This window comes from Eimeria necatrix, genomic scaffold (genome assembly GCF_000499385.1).
Source record: "Eimeria necatrix Houghton genomic scaffold, Enh_scaff125, whole genome shotgun sequence".
In the NCBI taxonomy this organism is placed as follows: Eukaryota; Apicomplexa; class Conoidasida; order Eucoccidiorida; family Eimeriidae; genus Eimeria; species Eimeria necatrix.
In genome coordinates this window covers 51,313-75,904 of record NW_013652017.1, presented here as the reverse complement: position 1 = coordinate 75,904, position 24,592 = coordinate 51,313, and the positions used below count along the sequence as shown (strand labels likewise).

Sequence of the window (24,592 nt, the reverse complement as noted above, 5' to 3'; positions counted from 1 at the left end):
AACGTCTGCTGCCACTACCGCTATTCCTGCCGCTACTGCTGCTGCTGCTCTTTTTTTTTCCTGCATTGGCTGCAGGTATGACAAACGCGCGCCCCTGTCCGTCAAGCAAAAGCTTCAGGCCCGGCTAGAAACACTACAGCAAGCCCTGGCAGCGCTTCAGCAGCGCTTCACACAATAAAAAGCCACTGCAGGCAGAAGGAGCGGCAAGCAGCGGCAAGAGCAGCAGCGTCATCCAGTTTCTCCAAAAGAAAACCGCTAAAGGGACAGGCAAATAGCAGTACCGCCAGCAGCGGAAGCCGAACTAGCTGGAACAGCAGCAACATCAGCCAGACCAGCAGGAGGCGCAAAAACAGAAACGCGTTTCAAATATTCAGATGTCATGCATGAGTTTATGGTTTCCTGCATTGAACGCTGTCGCCATGACAACAAGGGTTCCCAGCTGGGGTCGCTGCAGTTGCGGTCTTCGCTGAGCTGCGCTGCTTGCCACTAAAGCAGCTAGAGTACTGGCATGTCCGGAGTATAAAAGATGCATGAAAGAAAATAAGATGCCATCCTTGGGCCTATTTTCCTCAGCTCGTAATTGCTTCTGCTGCGCAGCTGCTGCAGCAGCAGTATTAACTTCTGCTGGCTTGGGAAGGGGCATGGAGACAACAAGACCCATGAAATCAAGCGCAAAGCAGACAACGGAAGGGGCTAGCGGAGCCTATGCCAATTGAGACCTACAGCTGTTACGTACGCAGTGAAGCAGGGGAATAGAGCACGATAAACACCAGAGAGTAGAGGGACGCTGGTGAATTACACGCAGACAAAGAAGACAAATGGAGATGGATGCCGCCGGAAGAGACGGTGACAGACACACGAACATGGTCACACGCATTCATATTACTTCTGTCGCGCCGCTGTAAGGCATCTTCATCTGCAAAGGTGCAAACTGCCGACGCAGCCGCAACAGTCGCTTTGTGTCAACATCCAACAAGACCTGCAAGGACAGCTCAAGCCGCATGCATGTGTAAGCTCTAAACATTTCTCGAAAAAAACACAGCACCTGAGCATTAACCGCAAACAAAAAGTCCCGTGCAAAGCAAAACAAACATGTAGGCGAGGGGCGCAGACAAGAAAGGAGAGCTCCAGCGGGGCTCCTATCTTTGCGCGGAGCACAAAAACCACACAAAAAGAGACAAAACTAAGGTCTAGAGGGCGCTTATGGCACTGCACAAGACAAAGAATGCAACACATTCTGCAAACTTGCAACGTGATGCCCGGAAGAGCTGATGATACCAAAAAAGGTCGAAGGAGAAGACTAAAGAAGCGAGGATAACACTGCATGGAGAAACGAAAGACAGCAGGGAGCGCAATGCCAGCAAATGCCAAAAGGCGCACCGTAGGCAAGGCTCTCTGAATATCTTGCGAGAAAGTCAAAGAAACGGCCGGTCCCAGTTGATGCACAACGTCACGCACCTGCGCACGCACCCGAACATCTACCCGCAACGCAATGCTAGTGTTTGTATTTGTGCTGTGCGCTTGTGTTGCCCTTCGTTTGTGTTGCCGCTGTGAGCTTGCTTGTGCCTCTGTGGCGTATGAACGGACTTTGATTTGCATGAGTATTCTCTGGGTGATAAGCTCCTTGTCTGTCTGTCTCCATATGTTGACACTCCCCACTACCACCATCGTCACGATCCGTAATTGCTGCAATAGGGGCAACAACCGCTCCGCTTTACGCATGCTGACTGCAGCAATAGCAGCAACGCCAGAAACAAAGAAACCTACAGATATATGCAGACAGTAGACGCCGAGCTCAGCATCTGCAGAGCGTGCACTACAGCGGCGCCAACAGCAGCTGCAACGGCAACCTAAAGAATGGGAGCAACAACTGTTCAATGCCGGCGCCTCACAGTAGTAGAGGATGGGCAGCACGACGACACCCGTTGCCATGGAAAGTACCAGCTCAAGCCAAGTGCTGCACATTGACAGAGCAGTTAAATTGAGTAAAAGCAAATGGAAAAGGAGAAGAACTTGAATGCACCGATGAACACGTGAACAGATGCACTTCGATTATTTAATGCCACTCGCTGTATCTACTTTAAATAGGTTAACTTGAGGAGAAAGTCCGCCCCGGGCTTTGGGAGCAATGAGTAAATGGAGTGAAGCGGAAATATAGGCTCACGGCGACAAATACCAGCACACAAGAGACAGACACCCAGAGAAATATAAACACAGTCAAACACAAAGGGGCAAGGCCATACAGCAAAAAAAAGAGAGAGAAAAAAGAGCTAAAGATTGGCACAGGCACACTCAGACACAAAAGAAGTTGGGGCAGAAACAGGGTGACGGAGGGGCGGGCGAAGGGAAAGACACTATGACAAAAAAAAATGTTGGCGACCAAGCTTTAGCAAGCTTTAGGGGGTATTACTTGAGGAAGAGGATGCCAAAGAGAAAGCCATAGATGAGATTGAAGAGAGGAACAAGCACTAGGAGCACCAGCACCTTGTAGCTCGCTACTACATCCGTGCCCTTCAGTTTGACGCGGCTCTCTCTCAAGGCCTGGAAGACACGAGCAAAACAACAAAAACCACAAACAACAGCTTTCGGTTTAATCTGAAATACTGCCACCGAGGGCGGCGCTTCTGTGACAAACGGAGATTTGGACACTCGTAAGACGAAGGTGGAGTTACGCAGAAACAGAAGCAAACAGACGTGAACAAACAAATAACGCCAAAAAATGCGGACAGATATAAAGATACGTACAGGCGTACAATACATGGGAAGCTGGGAAGGAGGAAGTCAGAAAGGTCAAAAAGCGACACGGGCGACGCAGCCGCTGGGAAAACAAATTCAACAAGCAACGCTGATTTAATGGCAGAATCCCACGTAGCCATGCATGTTTCTTTACCTTGCGTCTTTGTTTGTCTGCCAATACATTTGCTATCACGCGAAGAGGCGCCCAAAGAGGCAGCAGCGGTAAGCCCTGCAAATGTGCAGAGATGCACACATTCAGTCTGTTCACAAAGAGTCCGCCCCAAGGGAGACACAAGAGGGCGGAGAAGACATAAAAATTGCAACAAGCAAAGATACAGCTACGCACAAACGGCTGGAGGATGACCAGCGGGAGACAGAGACGAGAAACAGATGAAGACAAAACCACAGAAGCTGCAATCGACAAGACGGCGGCACAGGAAACGTGAGGAAGAGAGCCGGGCAGAAGAGCACCTGACGTAGGCAAACAACTTCATGAGGCCTCGAATGAGTGACATCAAGAACACTATGAGAAGCAACAACAAAGACGACGAGGAAACGGCACTCGAAAACACAAAGCAGAAAATTTCCGCAGTTGATTGTACAGGGCCCAGGAAAAAGGAACAACAGCAATGTGAATGGGGAAGAAATATCGTTCTGCGGGACTGAACGGAGGAGGAGGAACGAATGTTCGCGGCCGGAAGATGAAACCTCGAGCGATAACAGTTAAAAACACCTCACAATATGGAGGAACAAACACGCAAGTACGATAGATACACCGGGAACAACGCTAGATATCTAGCTAAAGAGGGAGCAAAACAGACAACAGGCTGTGGAAAAATGTGGCCAGGCACAGGCGGCGAAAGACCGGCAAAGCAGCCCAATGAACTTACGATGATGGCGCAGTAGACAATCGCCACAAGTGTCTCCGCAAGACACAAAGTGGCTCCTGAGGGGGACTGCTTCAAAAGCCAAACCTGACGATCGGCTAGTCGCCTCGTCTCTAAGGCCGATGCGTAATTAGACAGACTTTGCCGCAAGTCGAGTAAAACTGAAGAAAGAAGACAGACAGAGTACATGCTAAACAAATTTCGAGCAGCCATTCCTAAGCCTACAGCGATCACGTGCTCGGCAGATAGAGCGTCAAGTGGACAAACATGAAAATACACAGAAACAAGAGAAGCTTGCCCAGAAAGAGCGTGGCTACAGGAGACAGACGCCAAGACACAGAGTGGAAATAGACAGAACCATTAAGGGGAAAGACAGAAGAAAGGCGAAGGCGAAAACACGTAGGCAGTAAGACAGAAACAGTGAAGTGGAAAGACGGGGCAAGGCCAATACGATAGCATCAGACGGAATAAAGTTTGGAGGAAAAAAGCACAAAGGTAGGGAAAAAAATAGTCGGCAGAAGGCCTACGGGGGTCGTTAGCTGCTCTCCAGAATATTTTGCTGATGAGCTGCATCAACAAGAAGTAGCGCGCCTCAGCGAGACGTAGGCGCTCAGGAGGGTACAAGCTCTAAAGACAACAAGACAAAACCACATAATGTCATACAAATTTTAAGAATGACAGAAGGAAAGGCAACTGATAAATATCGAAAATGTAAAAAACGCGGTGATACGAACGGAAGACACTGAGCTCCACACATAAGCAATACGCAGATCACAGGAACAAAGCGATGCAGCCAGACAGAGCGAGGCCAAAAAGAAGCGGAGACAAGAGAATATAGGATAGATCCAGAAGGAACAGGAAAACAAAAGAAAAGCAAGAAGTTTGGCCAGCTGAGGCAAATAGGCAGGGGACACATGAGGACTCAAGGAATAAGGACGCCTGGAAAACAAAAACACCAGCTACTATGAAGCCAAACTTGAAGCGATAAAAAGGAAATAAATGCAATGTGCAAAGCGTCGTGGAGGGGAGTAGGGGAAGCTGAGGGAGGAGATGAGTGCTGCTTACTGCTGATAAACGTATTTGAGCCATTGCCTCATAGTCTTGAGCTGTTATGATACAGGACCGAAGTCCCTGCAAAGCACAGCAGCCATAAAAGACACAAAGATGCTATACACAAACGCTCCAAGTCAAGAAACGGGTTGCATTGCAGTTACAGATGCAGCACTTGCTGGTGTAGATAGTGTTCGCTGGCTGTGTGCACTGTGAAAGACAGGGTGACGAAAGACACGAAGAGTGGAGATGCGAGAAAGACAAAGGGAAAGGAGCCCAAGCGACTACAGCAAAGGCTGCAGGAGACGAAATGGAGAAAAAAACGGCAAAAGACAGAGCTCAGAGAGAGTCGGAGAAAGAACAAAGAGGTTACACAAATACGAAGACACAACGTAAAGGAAATGTGGGAGCTAGAACTACAACGGGCACGAAAGGAGCAGAGAACAAGAGCGGAGAGCGGAAAAAATAGCAGAGGAATGGCAAGGGAGAAAACTCAACCTCGGCAAAAGGCAGAGAAAGATAGGCTTGCGATGCGACGGAAGAAACGACGGCTCGAGAAGAGCCTGTGAGTAAGCAAAGGAGGAAGGCCTCACTCTCTCCACGTGGTTAAGGATCTTTGCTGTAGTACCCCGGCGGTCCACAGCGTAGTCAAGGGCCATTTCTCTGGTGACCTTTATGAAACAAAACAAGGCACACGCAGACATTTTAATAAGGCGGAAAAGTGCAAGCATGATGATCAGTGAGACTGAAGCGAGGACAGATTTGAAAGGAAAGAAAGCGAGAAAATGAACGGCCCCAGAGGCAGAATACGAACAACGGGTGGCAAGACTAGAGCAAATAATTATGGCGCAGCAGAAAATTAATGGAAGACGGCAAAAACTCATAGACGAGCGACACGCAAGGAGGCACAGAAACGGGACAGCGCAGCGAGCAAGGATGACAAAGAAACATAGGCACAAAAATGGTAGCGCAACACGCGATTAGAAAAACACTACAAGAAAGAGCGAAGGCCCCCAATGAGCTGGCTTTAGGTCAGTGACCGTAACTGACAGGCACGGGGTCGCCTATGTGGACGCTAGCCCTGGATTGCATCTTGTGGGGGTTGTGGTAAGTGAGGCCCACGGGGACAATCAACACCTCCTCAGCCCCGTGCTGCATTGCCGTCAGTGCCATAATGGCCACCCCCGCCTTCAGAGGTAACAGTGTCGTGCGGTCGTGGCTGCCTCCCTGCAAAAGACGAAGATCCAGAAGAAGCGGGCTGGGACAATGGCTGGTACGGTGGTGATGCAAAAAGGAGATATCCTAGAAGCGGAAGAATTGAGGGGAAAATTAGGAAGGAAACGCTTGTAAACGAACAGGAACAGAACACGAGAAACAACTGCTGAGAACACAAGGCGAGGCAGAATTTGGAGGTGAGCGAAGACCGAAACTCAGAAGTCAACACTTAGGAGATGCCGACATTAAAAAAAAGTGGAGGCGCAAATTCATCAAAATGAGAAGCCAAAAGGAACAAGGACAAATTGAGAGGGCGACAAAACCGTCGCTCAGTGCTCCTTGCCTCTGGAAAAATGCCGATGGTGTCTCCTTCCACCAAACTCGCTGTGACTGCCTCATAGACTTTTGACTGATCTATTCTTGGGGCTATCTGCGGAGCCAGCGGCAGCAGATGCAGCACCAGGCAAAGAACGTTGAACACGCAGCAGTGTCATACAAAGCAGCGAACAAGAAAGCGCATCATCGGCCACAGCAATTCTGCGCATCCTACTGTTTCTCTTTACACGATGGCATGAAAATGACAACTATTTCCGCCATGACTTGTCCTTTTACTTCAGCAGAAGCCTCAGATCCTGTCAAGTGAGACTTATCGTTCACACCGTTGGGTGTGCATGCATACTCTGTATTCCATTGGAGGCCCAAAGCCGTCCTCTCCATCTGCTTCCGCTGAAGCAACTGCAGCAGCAACTTCTGCTACCTGTGCCGCCTGCTCTGCCTCTGCCGCAGCGGCGGCTGCCGCCGCAACAGCAGCAGCGCCGGCAGAAGTGCCACATGATATCCCGTGAGAAGCTCTGGCGGCTGCTGCTGCTGCTGCTGCTGTTGAGGCAGCTTCGTGAGCTGCCATGTCCTTCGTCATGCGACTAGGGAAACGTCTTCTCAGGCCAGTATCCAGTTGCTGCTGGTGTTCGATGCTGTCTCTCCGCTTCTCCTGCTGCTGCTCGACCCGCCTGCTCCCAGAATCCAGCGCTGCCTGGGCTACGGCAGCAGCATACTCCGCTTCTGCCGCTGCATCTGCTGCAGCCGAAGCTTCAGCTGCAGCGGCAACTGCATCTGCTGCTAGTGCAGCAGCAACACGCGCGGCTGTTTCTGCTGCGGCGTCAGCTGCTGCAGCAGCATCCGCTGCATCTGCTGCAGCAGCAGCAATATCACTTTCATGAGTTTGCTGACGGTTATGGCTCTCAGGGGGCTCTGCCGCCGTCACTGAAGGTGATTCAGCTTGTGTTCCTTCACGTTGATGCGCTGGCTGCTGATCCAGCTGCACTTCTTCAATGGGGTCGTCCCCTTTTTTGGGTTTTGCTGCCTTTTCATCGACACGATGTCCGCTCCTCTCCAGAGGTCGTGCTGGCGTGACGGGCCCCATGGTTGCTGCTGCAACGGCTCCTGCTGTGGGTGAGGTAGCCGCAGCAGCATCCGCGTGTACTGCTGCGTCTCCCTCTCCGAAGCTGTGCTTGGCAGATGCATTTTGTACGCTCCACGAGTCGTTGCGGTGAAGGGAGGAGAAAGGGGGAAGCGGCTGTGGGTCTGGGGAAACCAACATCTCTGTGTCGCTGAAGACGGCCTTGACATGATACGCTCCTTTGCCTGTTAACAAGGTGTCTCCTGGCAACACTTCTTTCCTAAACTGAGACCCCACACCCCGAACAGAGGCTGACAGACTGCGACAAAGGGAGATCCCTGAGACACGAGCACCTGCAACAGAGTCGCTACTGCCCTTGCAGCCGCTGCTGATGGCACCGCTGCTATTGTTGACGCCACTGCCAATGGAGCTGCTGCCACGAGCGTTCCTATCGTCTTGTCCTGCATCCCGTTCCTCCCGCTCCCGCTCCCGCTGCTGCCCCTGCGGCCCCTGCTCCTCCTGGGGCTGCTGATGAACGCGCAGGCCAGAGTTTGTGGGTGTCTGGTGCTCCATGACTTGGATTAAGCCCGAGCCCTTGCGGCTCTCATCTTCTCCTCTGCGCACTCCTATACAGGCAGCCATGCGGGCAAGGCAGCCAACAACGCGACGCTTGAGGGATTTGGTAGCAATGAGGAAACGCACTTGGCGAGGTATTATGGAGACCAGCATCTGATAAAACGCACAAACAACAAACCTAATCCCTAAGTTCCGGGCTCTACGCAGCAAGCAAGATAACGGCGGTAATTACAGGAATGCTCCCCACACTAGAGCGCCAACACCATCACCACAAACAAGCCATAATACTCACATCGCTACAAAAGATAAACTGCGCGATGGAAGCGGTGACGAGGAGAAAGACACCGATAAATCACTCCATGAAAGCTCGGCGAACACATCGAGAAACTAGCAAATAAAGAACTTGTTCTCTGTCAACAAACCCTAATCCCAAAACAGCTAAGCCTAACTTCCATACACTCCTATCTGCAGAATCAACAGGTTATAAGCTTAACCTGTTATCTTTAAACCCTCAAAGAAGTATAAGGGAAAGTTGCTCACACATGCATCCAGAAATTGGTTGTTGTGGTTCCCGACGAAAATAACCTGAAACCATATTACAGAGGACCCAATCACCGCAGCAGCTGCATGAAACAGAATATGAATCAGGACACGGGCAGTGGAGAAATAGGTACAGACAACGACGCAGATAGATGGAGCGGTGAAAGATTTCAGACGCTGACAAGCCAAAAGAGACACACAGTCAGACATACAAAGGAAAGGGAGAAGCCCGAACAGAGAAAGACAGACACTGCGAGCGGAAAGGAGGGCGGAGAGACAAAGTGGAGCAAAGCATGCGCTGGTTGCCCTCTCCGGGCTTTTGGTCGGCTTACGGGACCGTAGAGAGGAATTCTTTCTTTGTAAATGACCGCAACCTCCTTAAAGAAGGAGCGAACAATGGCGACACATAGCCATTTGACAAGGAAGTACATTTTGCCGTAGTGCCTGAGTACTCTGATACCCAAGGTGAACACCGACAAGCCGAGCCCCAGACGTCTTGCCGGGACAATTTCAACTATGTGTCCAACCTAGTCGCGGTGTAAGAAACACTCGCCACTCCAGCTGCACCGCGCCAGAACGTGCTCTACAAGTATATTCATCTAGTCCATTCTAAGGAATTGGGCTTGCTGAATGCGGCTGGTGTGCCGCTTCTGCCCGTGATGCGGCTGCCGCTAATGACACGAAAGGCGCTTCCTGGTCATGGACAGCCGCACATCAGTTTACCGTTCTTTCACCGTGACGCTTGTGCTTCTCCAAATGCGCAAAGTTTGTTGCTGAGTTGCCACTGCTGCTAGTTTTGTCGCCCCAGTTCCAGTTGTTGTTGCTCGCACCTCACGGAAGCCCTGGAACATCTCAATTCAGAAATGCCAAAAAGGGCTGGAGGCTCGTGATTTTGACGTCTCGCCTGATGAGCGCAAGCTGCGGCTGCTCGGCAAGAGCAACAGCTGGCGGCAATGGCAGTACGCGGTCTGCTGTGCCTTCTGTCTTCCCCAGAGCTCCTTTGTTGCCTCCTTGGATTTGTCGATACTCAGTGGTTTAGCTAGAAGAATAATGAATAAAATGCCGAAGACAGACCGCTTACTGGTGGACGCACACGCTGGACCCCTCCGTGGTCGCGACAGGCCCCGCATGCCCTTTGCCCATAACCGATGTCGGTAGATGAATTATTGTCTTGCTTTTTTAAAGCCCTTTGTCTACCTTCGGCACGGCACTTAGAAGAAGGAGCACTCAGTGCATTTCTGCCACCAGCTTCGGTCACCAGGAATCCGTGCCACGGCTCCAAAGGATCAACGCTTCTCACTCAGGCATCAATTCATTGCTGGGTGTACTCCCGTAACATTACCAAATTTATATGCAGTTGATTCGAGAAGCAGAGAATAAAAGCAGAATACAGACAAACACGCCATTGTCAGCAACTCTGCCCCCACCCAGAACCTCCAAGCGAGCATAAATTGGAACTTAGTCAACTTCGGTGGAGATGGCACTGTGGAACAAATATGCTGGGACATTTCGGTGTCCTTGTGTTATTCTCCACAAACAGTTGTAATGAGGCTGATGGCCACTACTACGCAGTGCTTCGTTGGCTCTCACTCTACGTGGAACTTTACATGGCTGAGATATCCTGTCTACGGCTCCCGAGTTGAGTACCTTTCTCCTTGAAATTGAGCTTTTCCATCCTCGTCTTGCTGCGTAGAGTAAGACAACATATTTTTGGATATTCTTCCAAACTATCAGCCCCTGGTGGCCCCAGTGTAGTCGAGTATGGATGTCCTTCCGAGCCAGATGCTTGGGGTGCGAAATGTTGCTGGCATCGCCTAGCCGTGGATCGTGTGCTGCCCAGCGTAGCGAACTCCATAAATTTGGTTCTTTCCCGGATGCGTAGCTTCCAGGCGTCTCATCGTGGCATGAAGCAACCTACAGGGCCAGAAACTTGGGTACACCGAACGTTAACATCGTGCTGCCCTGCGCAGCAAACAATAAACTTGCCGCTTCCCCAAATGTGCAGCGTCTGTGAGCCTCAGCAAGATGTAGTCTACAGGATCAGAGACCCTATCCTCCTGTTGGGGCAGGCTAAATCGGAATTAGGAGTATACATAACACCGTTTCGACGGTAGCGCTGCCGATGGTTGTGCAAGAACGACTGCGCAGTCCAGAAAAACCTTAGTCTTGTGTCTCAGTGTCTAAACAATAATACAGTGACTAGGATAGCCGTAAATGACTGTCTAGCCCTTTTGAAGCCTAGCCCCGTATTCACTCCGTCCTGCATGCAATATCTCCGAGCTTTACACAGCTGACTGCTGATGAAGAAGTAACGCTGTCTGAAAACATCCCGGCCAGGAGTAGTTGACTAAGTCCAGCAAAGCACCCTGTTACGCTAGACCAGCTAATAAGGGCGCAACCCTATCTGCGATTTTTGACAACCGCACATCTGTAAAGCGCGTTCGAATGAAAAAACATGGAGCCGCATCCCTCCTTTTGCGTATAGATGTAAGCTCTGTCAACGCTACCTACCTGACACCTCTGCGTGCAGTATGCAGGTGATAGCAACAGACTAAACTTTTCGATTGAATGTATGGTTTAGGCACTCTGAGGGATCCGTCATTTCTATCTATTGCAGCAGCCACTTTGTTTATCTTTGTTCAATTGGCCTTATCCACCGACTTTTCGCACTTCATTCATTCATTCTAGCACCCTTGCTCGCTCGCCTTTTTGGCAAAAGAAATCCGCACCTGGGAAAATACATACGAGCACTTCTCTGAAGCTCCTCATCAACACTGAGAAAATATCATCATTGTGCTATGTAATTTTGATATTTGAAATCAAAGACGACGACTGTTTTAATCCATACAAAGGTACTCGACAGACTCACATGGCGTTCCGTGAACTGAAATGTCCAGCCTGACAAGCTAAGAAACCACGTCAATGGCATATGAGTAAAATCCTAGTGGATATGAGAAAATATTTGGCTTCTTTGTCGGCACTTTCACTGTTGGAAAGGCTTATCAACTGTACGCGTACACGACTAGCTCTGCAGTGCATAGTGTGCTGTATGAAACGATGCCTTTGGTCTTATATGTTGCATTCTGTGGCTTCTTGTGCTAGTCTGGATCTGTTTCTGTCCAGCATGCATTTCCAGGCTGGCCTGATTCGAAGGCGCGTGAAGCCAGATTCTATGGAAGCTAATTTTGATCTTTGCACTATTTCCTGCCGCAGCCGGCGATGCAGCCTTAACGTATGCAACGCTGTCCCGTTTGGTCGCCTTCCGCAGGCCTTATGAGGATTCCCAGTGAACCTGAAAACGCTCCGCACTTAACCAGTTGAAATACTTATATGAATCTTCGTGTAGGCCAAAGCCTTTACGGCAATTGCCGCATGTCATTAAGTCGCCATTTTTGCCTGCTCACTAAGCGCTCTTGACTGCCCAATATATTCATTGAATGCTGCGGAACAGGCTGGCAGGCTTGGATACTTGGCATTTTGATGTCAAATTTGGCCGTTTAGTACGCTTCCTTTGTTGTTTCCTGTATTTGCGTACATAGCTGAACACATCTCTGTAATCTGCGTTCGTCACATGGCGGAAATCCTAAATTGTTAAAGCGTGTAGTAAAATCTCTGCAGATGGCAAAGGCACTTTCAAGGAGCTTCGAAGAGAAAGGTGGCCAATTTATCTGAATTAAACAGAGAGGGAGACAACTAAGAAAGAGGAGGAACACATTCAGGATATTCCAAGAGGAAGAACTCATCCAGGAAATTCCAAGGATGAGGGAAGGACTCTTCACTTTTTTAGGGGTGGCGCTGTTTGTCGTGCCTCTGCGCAGTGTGTTGTGCTCCGCGCTTCGACAAAGGCAGTTAGATAATTTTGCGCATTATTTGGGGCTTTAGTGGAGACAGATAAGCCAAAAGCAACCAAGACGAAAGCATCAAGGAGGAGAACTGCGTGGCTTTGTTGCTATCCGATTTCGTCACAGTTCCTGCGCAAGTATCCTCCAGTCAGTAACCAGGTGACTCTATCCTTCACTGCGACGGACAGATGAAACCAGCTGGAAAATGTCCATATGCTTGAGAACACTCTTCGCAGTTCAAACAAGAGAGTAAACAGTGTATTATCTTGTAGCGGTGACCGTCCGTTCGGGAAGAGCAAGCTTGGCTGTGCAGAGAAGTCAAGGGCTTCGAGCAAATCCCCAACTCAAAGCTTTGTTTCGGCATCCCTTCCACTGTTTTCACCTAGCAGCATCGAAGCCACAAAACGCATGCTGCATGCAACAGTTCCATACAGTGCATTTGCTGCTGTCAATGGTCTTTCTATGTAGTGAACGAATGTGAATTGTCTAGCGAATATTTTTGTCCACCAAATATTTTCGTTTAGCGAAGACTTTTGTTTGGAATGAAGCATTGGAGAAAAGGAATCGCTCCAGTTTCTACCTGTTTCCCTATCTGTGAGGAGGGGCCGGCGTGGTCCAAAAGCTCAAGAACTGAAGGACATAGCGATTATGAAGCACAAAATCTCATGAAAGCGATTTTCTAGAGGCCAAGGAAGGTGACATTCTTTGACGAGGTACACACAATGAATGCATCTGTACTCAAACCCATGAGCCTGTCAATTTGCCCAGCCAGCTGCAATGCTGCCGTGCCTTAGAATTTCATTTATTTTCTCGTCTTCCAACTGGCAACTTTTGACAAAGAGGGCATAATATTTGCACCTTTGGGCATTATAGCAGGTACACGAGGTGCAAAACGCGCTAACAGTGTTCCACTGTCTGCGCACAGCTAGAAGATTCGACAGCTTTTTAATCCTCCTGAAACCAGTGAAGCAGGAGCAAGATAAGCACCTGCGGACCTGTTTCAATGTTCGAATTAGCCACGTTTGAATGATGGAATTAAGGAAAGCATGACTTCTAGGCATTCTCTGGTTCTACTACACAAGGGTTAGGCTTTTTCTCTTTGGTACTTCAGCTTACACCATCAATCGATGCTTTAACAATTGACTTAAGTGCTACAGCGATTGAAATGTGTACGAAATTTCAATGATTGTCCTCGAAATGGAGAGAAAAGGCAGCTCCTTCCTCCCCTATCTTTTTAATTAGCTGGCGTCTAGTTAATTATTAATATACGGCCTAGGGTTGGTGCTGCATTGCCATCATCATCTAGATTTTGCTGGTTCCCAGATTTCTTCATGCCAGGGGACAACGAAGCTTTTCTAAACGCATGAGTCTAAATGCAAAGATCTCAGTCCTTGCTTGAAGTAATCTATCGAGGTGAACTTACAAAATTTGCCCATAGTTTTAGTTGGCAGCAAAGCTGATCAACTGAGCGGTTGCCTTGTCGCAGCGTCCGGGATCATGCTCTCTACCCGGAGACGCCATTAGACAGCTTTATATGTGTAATATAAAGAGAATCTTAGGTACGGCTTTAAGGGGAAAAGTGAGATCCAGTTAATGCCTGCTGTGCCAACTTGTTTCTCACTTTTTGTAGCCTCTGGCATGCATAGTAGCCTTACGTTGGCCCGATTGCAGTCAGCTGCAAAGGCCAACGGTGGACTTCCCTAGCAGCCATTTAACTTGCTGGGAGGCGTCTTTTACCACAAGAGATAGGCTTCACTGGGGAAACGAATGCACGAGAAAAAAAAGAAATCAAGCACAAGGTAATGCAAAAGCGCAAAAATTAGGGTTTGAACAAGAGAGTAGTGTTGGTTCTTGAACTGGTGGAAGTACACCTAAAACGAACCTCCATTCAAGCGTCAGCAGGACACAGCAACGGAGGCAGGGAGCCCTTTTTCATCTAAAATTGTAATTAGATTGGTTAGAAACGCCGGAATTTGCGAGCATTTATCACGAAGCCTTAGCCATCCAGTAAAATGACTCGTTTTAGCTTGAATATGGGGGAATTGTACGTGGGGCCGATGATAATTCTAGAGTAAAGGGACTGGAGATCGCCTCCACTGGCTCAGTGCTCCGGCCAAAACCAGACCTCAAGGTGGGTAATATGATCTTAAGCAGCCATTATATAATTATCTAACTTAGATGGAGTCGAGTTTTATTGAAATTAAAGGAGGATGGATTGAAGGGAGTCTCGTTTTTACCTTGCTATTGCCCGTAACTGGCTACCAACTCCCATATCACCTCCTCCTATAAGGAACTTGTCACTTCCTTGCACCATTATGGTCCAATTTACTGCTTATTACAGCCTTACCTCTTTACCACTCTCTCTTTTGCAATATTTCACTGTGCATCACCCTTTATGACGGCCTCTCGAGTGCGCTGGTGGGTCAAACTTCTTGCTCTAAAATGACTGGAGCGATGCTCTCTGAGACGCTCTATTCTCCGGATAACATCTTAATTGAGTCAGCCCTGCCCTATTCTGGTACTCTGCGTAGCTCCAAGAATAATCAGCGGGAGGCAAAGGCACTTGCTGTCCGCGTTCTGTCCTCCCTGGTCCTCCTGAGCGCCCTTGCACTCCTTATTGCTCGCTGTGCCCTTCACATTAAGAATAAAAAACGTTCCGGAATCGCCTCCAGGAGGCTCTCTGACCAAGTAAGGCTCCTGCAATGTGCACGCCTTGACGGTAGGAGTTTTTCCTGTGCACGGGCAAATATTTGCATACTCTGTCCACTTCAGTTTTTCGAGCAACAAAGAATGTCTTTATAACATTTTGCTGTCACCAAGTTTCTCATATTATCGCAACGCGTCAATGCGCATCTTTCTGAATGAGCCGCCCTGCACTGGATATGTGCGTCTTTTCCTTCACTAGCACTCGCATTCTCAAGACTCGAATGAGCCTTCCACCTCTTCGTCGTCAAACGACTCGGAATTTCGTCTGCCGTCATATGAAGAAGCGTGCACCCAGCAGCATAATATTATTGATGATAATGAAGATGTAGGTGCACATGGCGAATGGGGAGGAGATCGCTTGCCCTCATATGAAGAAGCGTGCAGCGATTCACCTCCAGGTACCAGTGGCTGTGGGCAAACAAGAAATCAACGTGCGGCACTGAGGCCACCAGGACTGCCTTCATATGAAGAAGCATGCTGCAACTGCGTCCAGCGCATTGATAGACAAGTTGAGAGAGGCCAGAACGCGACAGCGGGAGCAAATAATGAGTCCACACAAAGGGCACCAAGGAGGAGAGGTACATTGAGAAAACTTTGGAAACAGGCACATCGTGCCCTCACTAGGACCTTCGCGGAGAGTCGCGGGAACCGTGAAAATAATCAGGGAGCCCAAGAGCGTGATCCACCGCGACGAGAGCGCTTCAGTTTTCCACGGCTAGGAGATGCATGGGTAATTCTTTCGCTCATGCTAAGAACTGGAGGCCGCAGATTGCTTTCACCGTTTCCTATTGTTTTCTTGTGGTCAGGTGCAGTGGAGAGGTACCGCTGCCCAAGCGCTACGCCTCGCAGCCAAAATTGGCGCATACACCTTTCATTGGAGTGGTGGATGTCTTGCACCGTTGTGCAGGCAACGACTTTCCTACAGCGTGTCGTACAATATCTCGAAGATATGCCGAGTGACATTGTTGTTCAAGGGTCAAGTGAGTTTTGCTCAGCACAGAGACTGCAGGTAATTTGTAAGCAACGGATATCCCTGTACAAGTAGCTAAAGCTTGTGAAACGTGCCGTCTTTCCGGTTGAAAGGTCCATCTTGAAGCACTTTTTGTGGCGCTCAATACTCTTTCTTCGTCGATTCCTGAAGTAAGAGAAACACGATGCCGCCACTGCTTAATTTATGTCAAGATAAGCTTCAGAACAAACACGATGAAGATGGCACCTGCAATGCTTGAGCAATGTGGATCCTCAGAGGAATTCGGTGCAGTAATGATGGGCTTACATTATACTGTTGTCATTCTCCAAGAAGTAAGGTTACCCTATTCAGGCTTTCCAGTGCGTAGGGATCTCAGTTTAATGAATCACGAAGCGGCGCGTTTCATGTGAGGTTCCTCGTGCCTGTTTGTATGTCTCTTTGTACAGCGTCCTCATGCAGGCTGGCCAGATGCGGGTGTACGTCCCATTCAGTGAAACATAACTGCGCGAATAATACAAGCTCTTCTGCTGCTACACTGCGCTCATTTTTTCCTTTCTCTGCAGGCTTGGAAACATACTCTTAGTCTCAACGGCTCAGCATTTCTGTTGTGCCCTTCGCAGGCCCTACAACAGTTTGCAGAATCTTTGGAGTCCTGCGTCCTTGGCGCAGCCGCATCACTAGTAGGGGATTGGTGTAAGGCAAATTACTTTAGATGAGAAGCTGATAGTTGCCCAGTGTCGCCAGCTCCCTCCCATATGTTGCATTTTTCCTTGCGCATGGCTCGTCGCGAAGCATGGCAGTTGCGGCAGGTGGATGCTTAGCCAACATCTTTGGAGTGTTTATGCATGTCCTGATTTTTGTGTGCACAGCACAGCGCCAATCTACGCGTACAATTGAAATCATGTCTAGCCGTGGAAGCGAATTACTTGGACGAACAGTAGTCACAATCACAGGCAAGCTGTTTTCACATGTTTCTGTTTATTTCCAACTCATCCAGTGCTGTTAACTTGAGAAACAGAAAATAGACGACGCTTTAGGCGAGGCGCAAACTAGAAGCACAGAAAGTAGGGGGGAGCATACAGGACGAGCTAGGCAAGATCTGGGAAGCCCTCCCCATGGAAACATTGGAATTTTACCTTTCCACGCCGAAATTCGTGAAGCTTCCCTCAACTGCCATTTTTCTGCAGCGCTACGCCCTCCTGCCTACACGGAAGGCTCCTAGAATTTTCTATACTTCATACGGAGCTCCGAATGAGACGTGGCAGCAAACCGAGCGGCAGGGAAAGACTTGTCCGGGAGGACTGTTTCCTTCGCGTGATGGGTTCTGCGTCAAAACTGTGGCGCTAGGAATCTACACTCTACAGCCTGATGGTGTAGGGCCTCCGCAGGTTTCGCAACGTGTAGGACATTAGTTCACCCGCTTGGAGTTCGGGTCCACTGGTTTGAAGGTGAATGCCCGAATTAAGCACTACGGGGGGAACTCCGAGTTTGCCTCGTTTGTTCTAGATGCAGTCTTTCTTGACGGGGTGTTGACCCCACATTGAAGAAAAAGGGACCACTGAACGTAACGGCAAAGTGAGCTTTTAGCTTATGCTGCCACAAGTTTTTTCTGAAGAGAGTTTGCATTTGACCTCACCGCACACTTTGGTGGTTCCGGCACTGGTTTTCTTGAGATTACTCATCCTTTGTGTCATGAAGACTGACCGTAGCCTTCAGTGGCATCTATAGTGCACTCTAGAGGCTTTAAAACAAGCATTATCAAGCTTGGGTCGCTGTACTCGTCCACGAGCCCAAACCAGCAACAAGCATCCAAGGAGTGTGGCCTGTAGCACAATGCGCTCAAGTCCCACAGTGTGCTCAGGTTAGGCCACGAGGCTCTGTAGTGTCCAAATGACGCCTTCCGTGATTATTATGCACTTGAAGAGGACACATATTTAAGACGAGGATTGAACAGAAGGTAAGGATGAACAATTGGGCACAACACAAGCGCAACTTATCCGCTTAAAGGAAAACTATGGCTAGTGAAATTGCCTAACAGCAGAAATAGAACGATGAAGCGCGTTCAAGATACAGTGGAGAGTTACCCATTTTGGAACAGAACGCTCAATCTTAGGTCTAGCCCCAGAAGGAGTACTGAACCGCCAATATATGCATACTCAACATTCACAAAATTTCCTGATACATGAAAACAAACGACTTGATGTGAATCAATGCTTACTTGGAAAACCGCAAGATACTTTGAAGCTGCAAAGAGTCTCAGCTATCCCGATAGTCTCAGTGCATTTCCCACTCCTCAAATTGGAAATATTTAGTCAGACAAGGGCATAGTGCTCTGTATGTAAGGTGAGCTGCCATATACTGCTATTGGAAGGCCTAAACAGGGGGAAGAATCCGCAGCGTAGACCATTCATCAGAACACAGTCGGCATGCCTTGTGCACTGGACAAAATTGTAGGCAGTGACAAGCAACAAAGTACGTATTCATTGCAGCGAGAATTTATGATTCATTAGTTGTAAGACCCGAGTCAGAAGAAGCGCAGTAGGCCTTCCCTTCGAACACATTGTGCGTCCTTCCTGGCCTGGCACATCGAGGCTGTGCCAGTCAGTGACCAAACTCTACTGGTACGTCTGCAATCAAGGGAAGACGTGGTGTAAGCAGTTAAAGGGCACTTCAGCTGTTTACTTTAGTTTTCGCCTAAAAAGGTTCGTATTAGTCGCTAGGTATGGCTTGTTCCAATGTTCCGTGGAAGACCGTCCGGCGAGCTCGCCTGTCACTTGAGCTGGCCATGACCCCTGGAACGAAGCGCTAATTTCCGGGCAGTTCAGTGAGAGCAGCCCTAAATTCGATCAATGTCTTCTGCTTGTTCGGTAATGGTCTAGTTTCGGACAATGTCTCTTCGAACTGCTTGTTGGCCGCAGAGTCTCAGTTGTGATTTTTGTGCATCAAGAGCCCAGTAACCCCACAGTCATCGACTCGCTCAAATGCCTCCGCTCTCCTTCACGAAATTAACTCCGCTGCGTTTTTAATGTAGTCTTGTCTCCCTGTGCTATTTGTTTTTGTACCGGTCCTCCCCTCCACATTCTGCGCAGCTCTTCTCCGGCCAGGTTTGCGACGTGCGTGTTTTACCATGTCTGCAATGATGTTTTCTGAAGAACAGGAGGTACCTGAAGGGATTGCAGCCCATTTGGCCTTGTACGGCTCTACTTGGCTGCATAGCCCACGTAAGGTTCAACGAGCTGAGCGATCCCTGGAGAAAAAATTTGACCTATTCGCGACCCTTGTTGTGGTGAGTGCCCTTGTAGTCCTCCTTGCTCACTGCGCATTTCATCTCGAGAAAATTCGACATTCGGGTTCTCCATTCAGAAGACTTTCTTACAAGGTGAGGCTGTGAACTCTTGCATGCAGTAGCTTGCACTACTTGTGCAAGCATTAATCTATGCACAGATGTTGTATCCCTTGCAGTGTCTCGAGCCAGGGAAGGGGCCCATCCAATAATTTTAGTGCTGTTTGCATCTTAGGGGAGAACGCCGATGTGATCTTCAAGTACACAGTGAAGGGTCTAAGCATTATACTAGGACGCCGAATGCATCTTTTTCCGCTGCGCAGTGTGAGCTTCTCACAACTGCACCGCCTAGCAGTATCTGTTCTTTTTTCCCTCTACGCGATTTCAGCGTCCAGGTCTGCTCCACAATTCCCTACGCCGTTCGAGTTCGAGAAAGAATCGATATGATTTTACTCATGTGCATAGTGGAGACTGTGGGCACTACACCCCTAGGCCAGATGGGGCTCACTGGTTTCCAACAAGCCAGAAAAGCGTGGAAGGAGGAGAGAGCATGCCAGAGGCAAGTGATGGCTCTACTGGAACCCTATCCAGGATGCTACAGGGATTAAGAACGACCCTTTCAATCGCAGGACTCGCAGTTATGTCTGCCTTTCAAGAGAGTCCCAAGAATCCTGTCGAGTCGACCTACTGCTTTCCAAACGTCTACGACAATCGAGTACTACACTTACACCTTTTGATGACGAAAAGCAGTTCTTGTGCATTTGCTGCGTTAGCTCGCTGCCCAAATGGACCGATCAAGGACCTTCGATGGTGCACAGCACGCCCAGTCCCTAGACTATGTACAAAAGCTAAAATACTGTACAGGTCTTCTCTTGCCTGCAAACCGACACAGCCTCGGGAAACTTTTATTTGAGGGTTCGTGCAGCTTCTGTACATGGCATGTGATGAATATTGCGAAGTGAGATTCACACATAGCAGGTGCTGTGGGTGTTGTGTAAATAGTACTTCCGTTGCACAAGTCTTCCCTAATGAAGAAGCCCCTTTTGTGCCCTTTACATTTTTACCGGGCTGATTGAAATACGGACTTAGGATCTGAGTAAAATTGCACACTCGTTGAGTGCCTTGTTAATGATACTATGCAAGAACATGAAACTGCGGAGTGAGGCAGTGACAACGCAGACAACTTGGCTACTAATGTAGCTTTGGCTCTTCCTTTGCAATGTGCGATCTACAGAACACTTCCAGACAATAATATTTAACTTCTTCGTCAAAATTGTCATCGTCAACGAAGTAGGTTTATTGAACGCGTACACGGCTAGTTCTGCAGTGCATAGTGCGTACTACGAAACGATGCCTTTGGTGCTGCGTGCTGCTCTCCATTCTGTGACACTTTGTACTTGTTTGAATCTGTCCCTGTACGGCAAGCATTTCCAGGCTGGACTGATTCAGAAGTACGTGGGATGAATTTTATAAACGGCACTCGTGCTCCCTGTACTAGCTCCTGCCGCACCTGATGGTACCCCGTAAACCCTTCCAATTCTACCCCGCTGTTGCACTATCCGCAGACCATACGGAAATTTGCAATGGCATTGGAATTGATTCTCATTCAATCAGCTCAAATACTACTAAAATATTCGTGTAAGCCGAAACCCTTACAGCAGTTGCCAAGTACCATTAAGCGGCTACGCTTTTCCTGCGCCTGCTTAAGCCCTCTTGACTGCCTAATACATTCACTAAGTGCTGCGGAACAGGCAGGCGTCAAAGCATGTCTGGCTTTTTGATGTTTGATTTCGCTGTTCAAAAGGTTTGCTGGGTTGCTTTGTGTCTGCGTGGATAGCTGAATACATCCACCAGTCTACAGTTGAAGTTAGTGGCTCCGCTGATAACGATGAAAGTTGTCACCTAAAAGTTCGCGTGTCCAGTAAGTTCTCTGCACGTGCGAAAAGCACTTTCAAGAAGGAGCATAAAAATACCGGGCCGTTAGGCTCTTTGAATAAGACAGAGACCGAAGCAGCTCAAAAAGAGACAACAACCATGCAGGAAATGGCACGAAGGACAGGAAGAAAAGTCACTTTGTTTCGCCCATACACTGACGCTACTTGCTGTGCCAAAATCTCCCGCAATTTTTTCAATTGCCGCCTTTGTGCAGTGCTCCGTGCTCCTCGCCTTGAGGAAGGCAGGTAGATGATTTAGCGCTCTCTGAAGCTTCAACGAAGACAAATGAGCAAAATATCGGAGAGGGAAGCAACAATCAGGAAGAGTACACAGTCTAGTTGCTGGTTGATTTCGCCAGAATTCCGGCGGATGTCTTTTCCAGTTGGTCTCACAAGGCGACCTCACCCGACACCCCGAAGCACTTGCGAGTAGTTAGCAAATGCGCAGGCAACTTTTGGCTCCCCTTCATGCAGTTCAAACACGAAACTAAACAATGCATTGCCTGAAAGCGGTAATAAGTCCGACCGGTCAGACAGAGTTTGGCAGTGCAGTGAGTGCAAGAGCTTCGCGAAAAACATTTTCGCGGCATGCCTTTTACTATGTGCAGCTTATGGCACTGACGCCACAAAGCGCGTTCAGCACGCAGCAGCTCCCTACAGTGATTTTGTTGCTGCTGATGGAGCTGTCGTTGCTCACCTGCTATTACAAGCGAGCAGCCGAGTTACTTCAGAACAATCTTTCCTGCTTAAGAACCATCCATCAACGTGCTCATTTCTTTTTCGACATCGCAGTTCTTTGGCACTGTGCGCATAGCCTGTTACCTTGCCAGGCGGTCGAGAGTTTCTGTGAAACCCAGTACACCACTTCACTAGCACTTAGGGCTTCCGCTTAGTCAGCAGACTACATGCGAGTGTTGTAATTCTATGCATTCCTACCATCTGCTTTGGCTTCGGTTGCTTCGTTTTCATTGATGCATTAAATCCTTCTCATCTGTGCTGCTTAACTGCGTGCTCTTGGAGTATACTAAAGTGAAGACTACTTTCATGAGAAGCCAGCGCTTTCTCCGTCTCTTTTCTGAGAAGTGACGCGAATGTGATTTGTTTGCTATTTGCCGTTTTACGCTTTGAATGAAATCTTCTGGCATATGATTCGCCTCCGCGCTTTTCCGCCGTTGAGGCCGGTTCGCTATGGAGCAGAGGTCAAGAAATACTTCCTACAGAAGTAGATGAGAGTGGATAGGAAACACAGATTTCCCTGGAAGTGGCTCTCTACGGGCCAAGGAAGGCAGCACTCTTTAACGAGCTCCACAATAAGAATGTGCCGTACCTAAATTCGTGAGCTAGTTTCTGCTTGTTGTTGTTTCATGCAGCCAGCTTCAATGCTGAAACGCCTTTAGATTGCAGTTGTCTACTCGTTTTTCGAGTGGCAAAGCTCCAAAGAGGGCATGGTCTGTGGATCATGGGCTACTAGGGAGCTACGAGCTGCCAAACGCGCTAAATTTCTTAAATGCTGGTGCAGTTAAGTTTTGTGTCCTCCTCAAACGAATGAAGCGCAGAGCAACATGAGCAACCGTGGGCCTATTACAATGCTTTCTGTAACAAAATTTCACTATTATGCTGGACAACCGTCTCTAGGCTCTACCAAGCAAATTCTAGGCTCTCTCCCTTCGATGCCTTTAGCTTACACCCCCAGCCACTGGTACAATTTGAGTAAAATGCACAGCGGTTGAAGATGTAAGGTACAATTTGAGTAAAATGCACAGCGGTTGAAGATGTAAGGCACAATTTGAGTAAAATGCACAGCGGTTGAAGATGTAAACAAAGAAAGCACCTTATCTGGAAATAGAGAGAAAGGTAACTCCTTGCCTCGTCTTTTCAACGTAAAGTTGGCCTCCCATCAATCATTAATCTATGTTGTCTACGGTGTTGACGCTATCTCGAATTCATTATGTAGATTGTGCTGGTGACCAGATTGCTTCATGCAGGGGACTCACGAAACACTTCGAAACACTCAAGTCCAAATGCATGAGCTGCTGTTTCCGCAGAAACATCGATTGAGGTTTCATTCATCCAGCTAATGAGAATCAGTCTCTGTGCATCCGAACCTGATTCAGGTTCCTCGAATTAAAGTGCCATGCATCCAGAATGTAAAGTATTATAAGCAGCTAAGCTGGTTTAATTAAAAGTATTTTTGTGTCAGACAGAGGCCATGCAATGGCGGAATGTTGGGGAGGAAGTTGCCGAAGACTGGTGCTCCAAAGGCTCAACTTTATTTAGAGACACAAGCGTGGCATGCTGCCACCTGCTTTCGCCGCCCGTTGGAGTTCATTGAGGTTGCTATGTTTAGATTTGGCGAAAATGACGTCTGAAGGCCGGTGTAATTTAGACCTGATGCCCTTCACGCAACTCAACTAAGCCGTCAGGGGCCGTTTCGCCGTCGCTCTTAAAACCAATTCTTCGATGTGTTACGGCTTTAATGAGCCTAGCTGCGTTCTGTAGAGCGTTTGCCGACCAAGCAGAAGCTGTGGCGATGACGTCAAAGGTCAGCACCTCCAGCAAACACTTCTACTATTAGCCTGCCAGGATCCTATATATCCGATCACTTCCTAGAAGAACCGCTAGGCGCGAGTTGAGGCCGACGTACGTACGGAGTGAGTACATCGAGGATAGAATTTTGCTGTGTAATGGTGCACAGAACTTGAAAAATAGGTCCAAAAATTTCAGACCCCCATGCTTGTTTTATTAGACGGGAAAAGCAATCATGAATACGTTTTGGACCAAACAACGGAAGCACCCGGAACAGTGCACGGGCTACGTCAGAATAAACGTCTCCCCCTTTGCGGAATGGGATCGAAAATTGTCCAGAAGAGGAAGTGGCGACGCAGGCCTGAGTCACAAGTGTCCTAGAACCAACCATTCATATGCAAAGCCAGAACCCTTAAACCCGCACACGGCAGACCTAACCTTGTAACAAGGCGCAATTGTGGTTTCTAGGCTCTAAAAGTTATGCTTTGATTACGAAAAGGCGAGCCAATGCGCAAAAGCCTCTAATGGAGCAGACAAATAAGTCGAGTGGCGGAAACTCGCGCGGGCATTTTCGCGTCCCACTGAATAGCGCATTCAATGAATGAAGTACTATACTAAAATAAATTTTAAAATCTTTCCACAATTTCAATTAAAGAAAACGCTCATCAATGGAGCTTTAACCTAGTCGTAGCAAGTGAAGGTCACGCTTCCCGCTCGAATGCAGCGTAGAAGAGAGAGATCTGATGTTGGGAGCTGCTCCTGCATAAACGGTGATGCCTTCTTGGCTTTTTTGTTGCATCAATCTGTTTCGCACTTTTGTGGTCTTTTGCAAGCACAAGAACCTAGCAATAGCGGCAGTGCATTTGTCTGCAAGGGCCAACAACGTGGTGCCGGCCAGTTTCGACGAGGCGAGTTTAACGTGAAGCTAGCA

The 24,592-nt window shown here is 48.5% G+C and overlaps 2 protein-coding genes across 2 annotated transcripts; one reads left to right on the top strand and one right to left on the bottom strand.

Annotated features, from left to right (window-relative positions):
• Window positions 1-877: 877 nt before the first annotated feature.
• Window positions 878-8,831, bottom strand: ENH_00008840 (glycerol-3-phosphate acyltransferase, putative; the record flags this gene model as incomplete). The annotated part of the gene is made up of 14 exons (XM_013578682.1): window positions 878-979; window positions 1,381-1,458; window positions 1,588-1,727; window positions 1,893-1,957; window positions 2,411-2,541; window positions 2,891-2,965; window positions 3,627-3,784; window positions 4,151-4,250; window positions 4,689-4,754; window positions 5,267-5,344; window positions 6,265-6,318; window positions 6,568-8,013; window positions 8,401-8,445; window positions 8,733-8,831. 14 exons carry the CDS (start codon window positions 8,829-8,831, stop codon window positions 878-880), a joined length of 2,637 nt encoding a protein of 878 aa, XP_013434136.1.
• Window positions 8,832-14,684: 5,853 nt separating this feature from the next.
• ENH_00008830 (hypothetical protein, conserved) lies at window positions 14,685-16,419 on the top strand (the record flags this gene model as incomplete). Its single annotated transcript, XM_013578681.1, has 6 exons — window positions 14,685-14,930; window positions 15,148-15,358; window positions 15,755-15,767; window positions 15,856-15,928; window positions 16,197-16,255; window positions 16,365-16,419. The coding sequence occupies 6 exons, from the start codon at window positions 14,685-14,687 to the stop codon at window positions 16,417-16,419; spliced, it is 657 nt and encodes a 218-aa protein (XP_013434135.1).
• Between the last annotated feature and the right edge of the window lie 8,173 nt (window positions 16,420-24,592).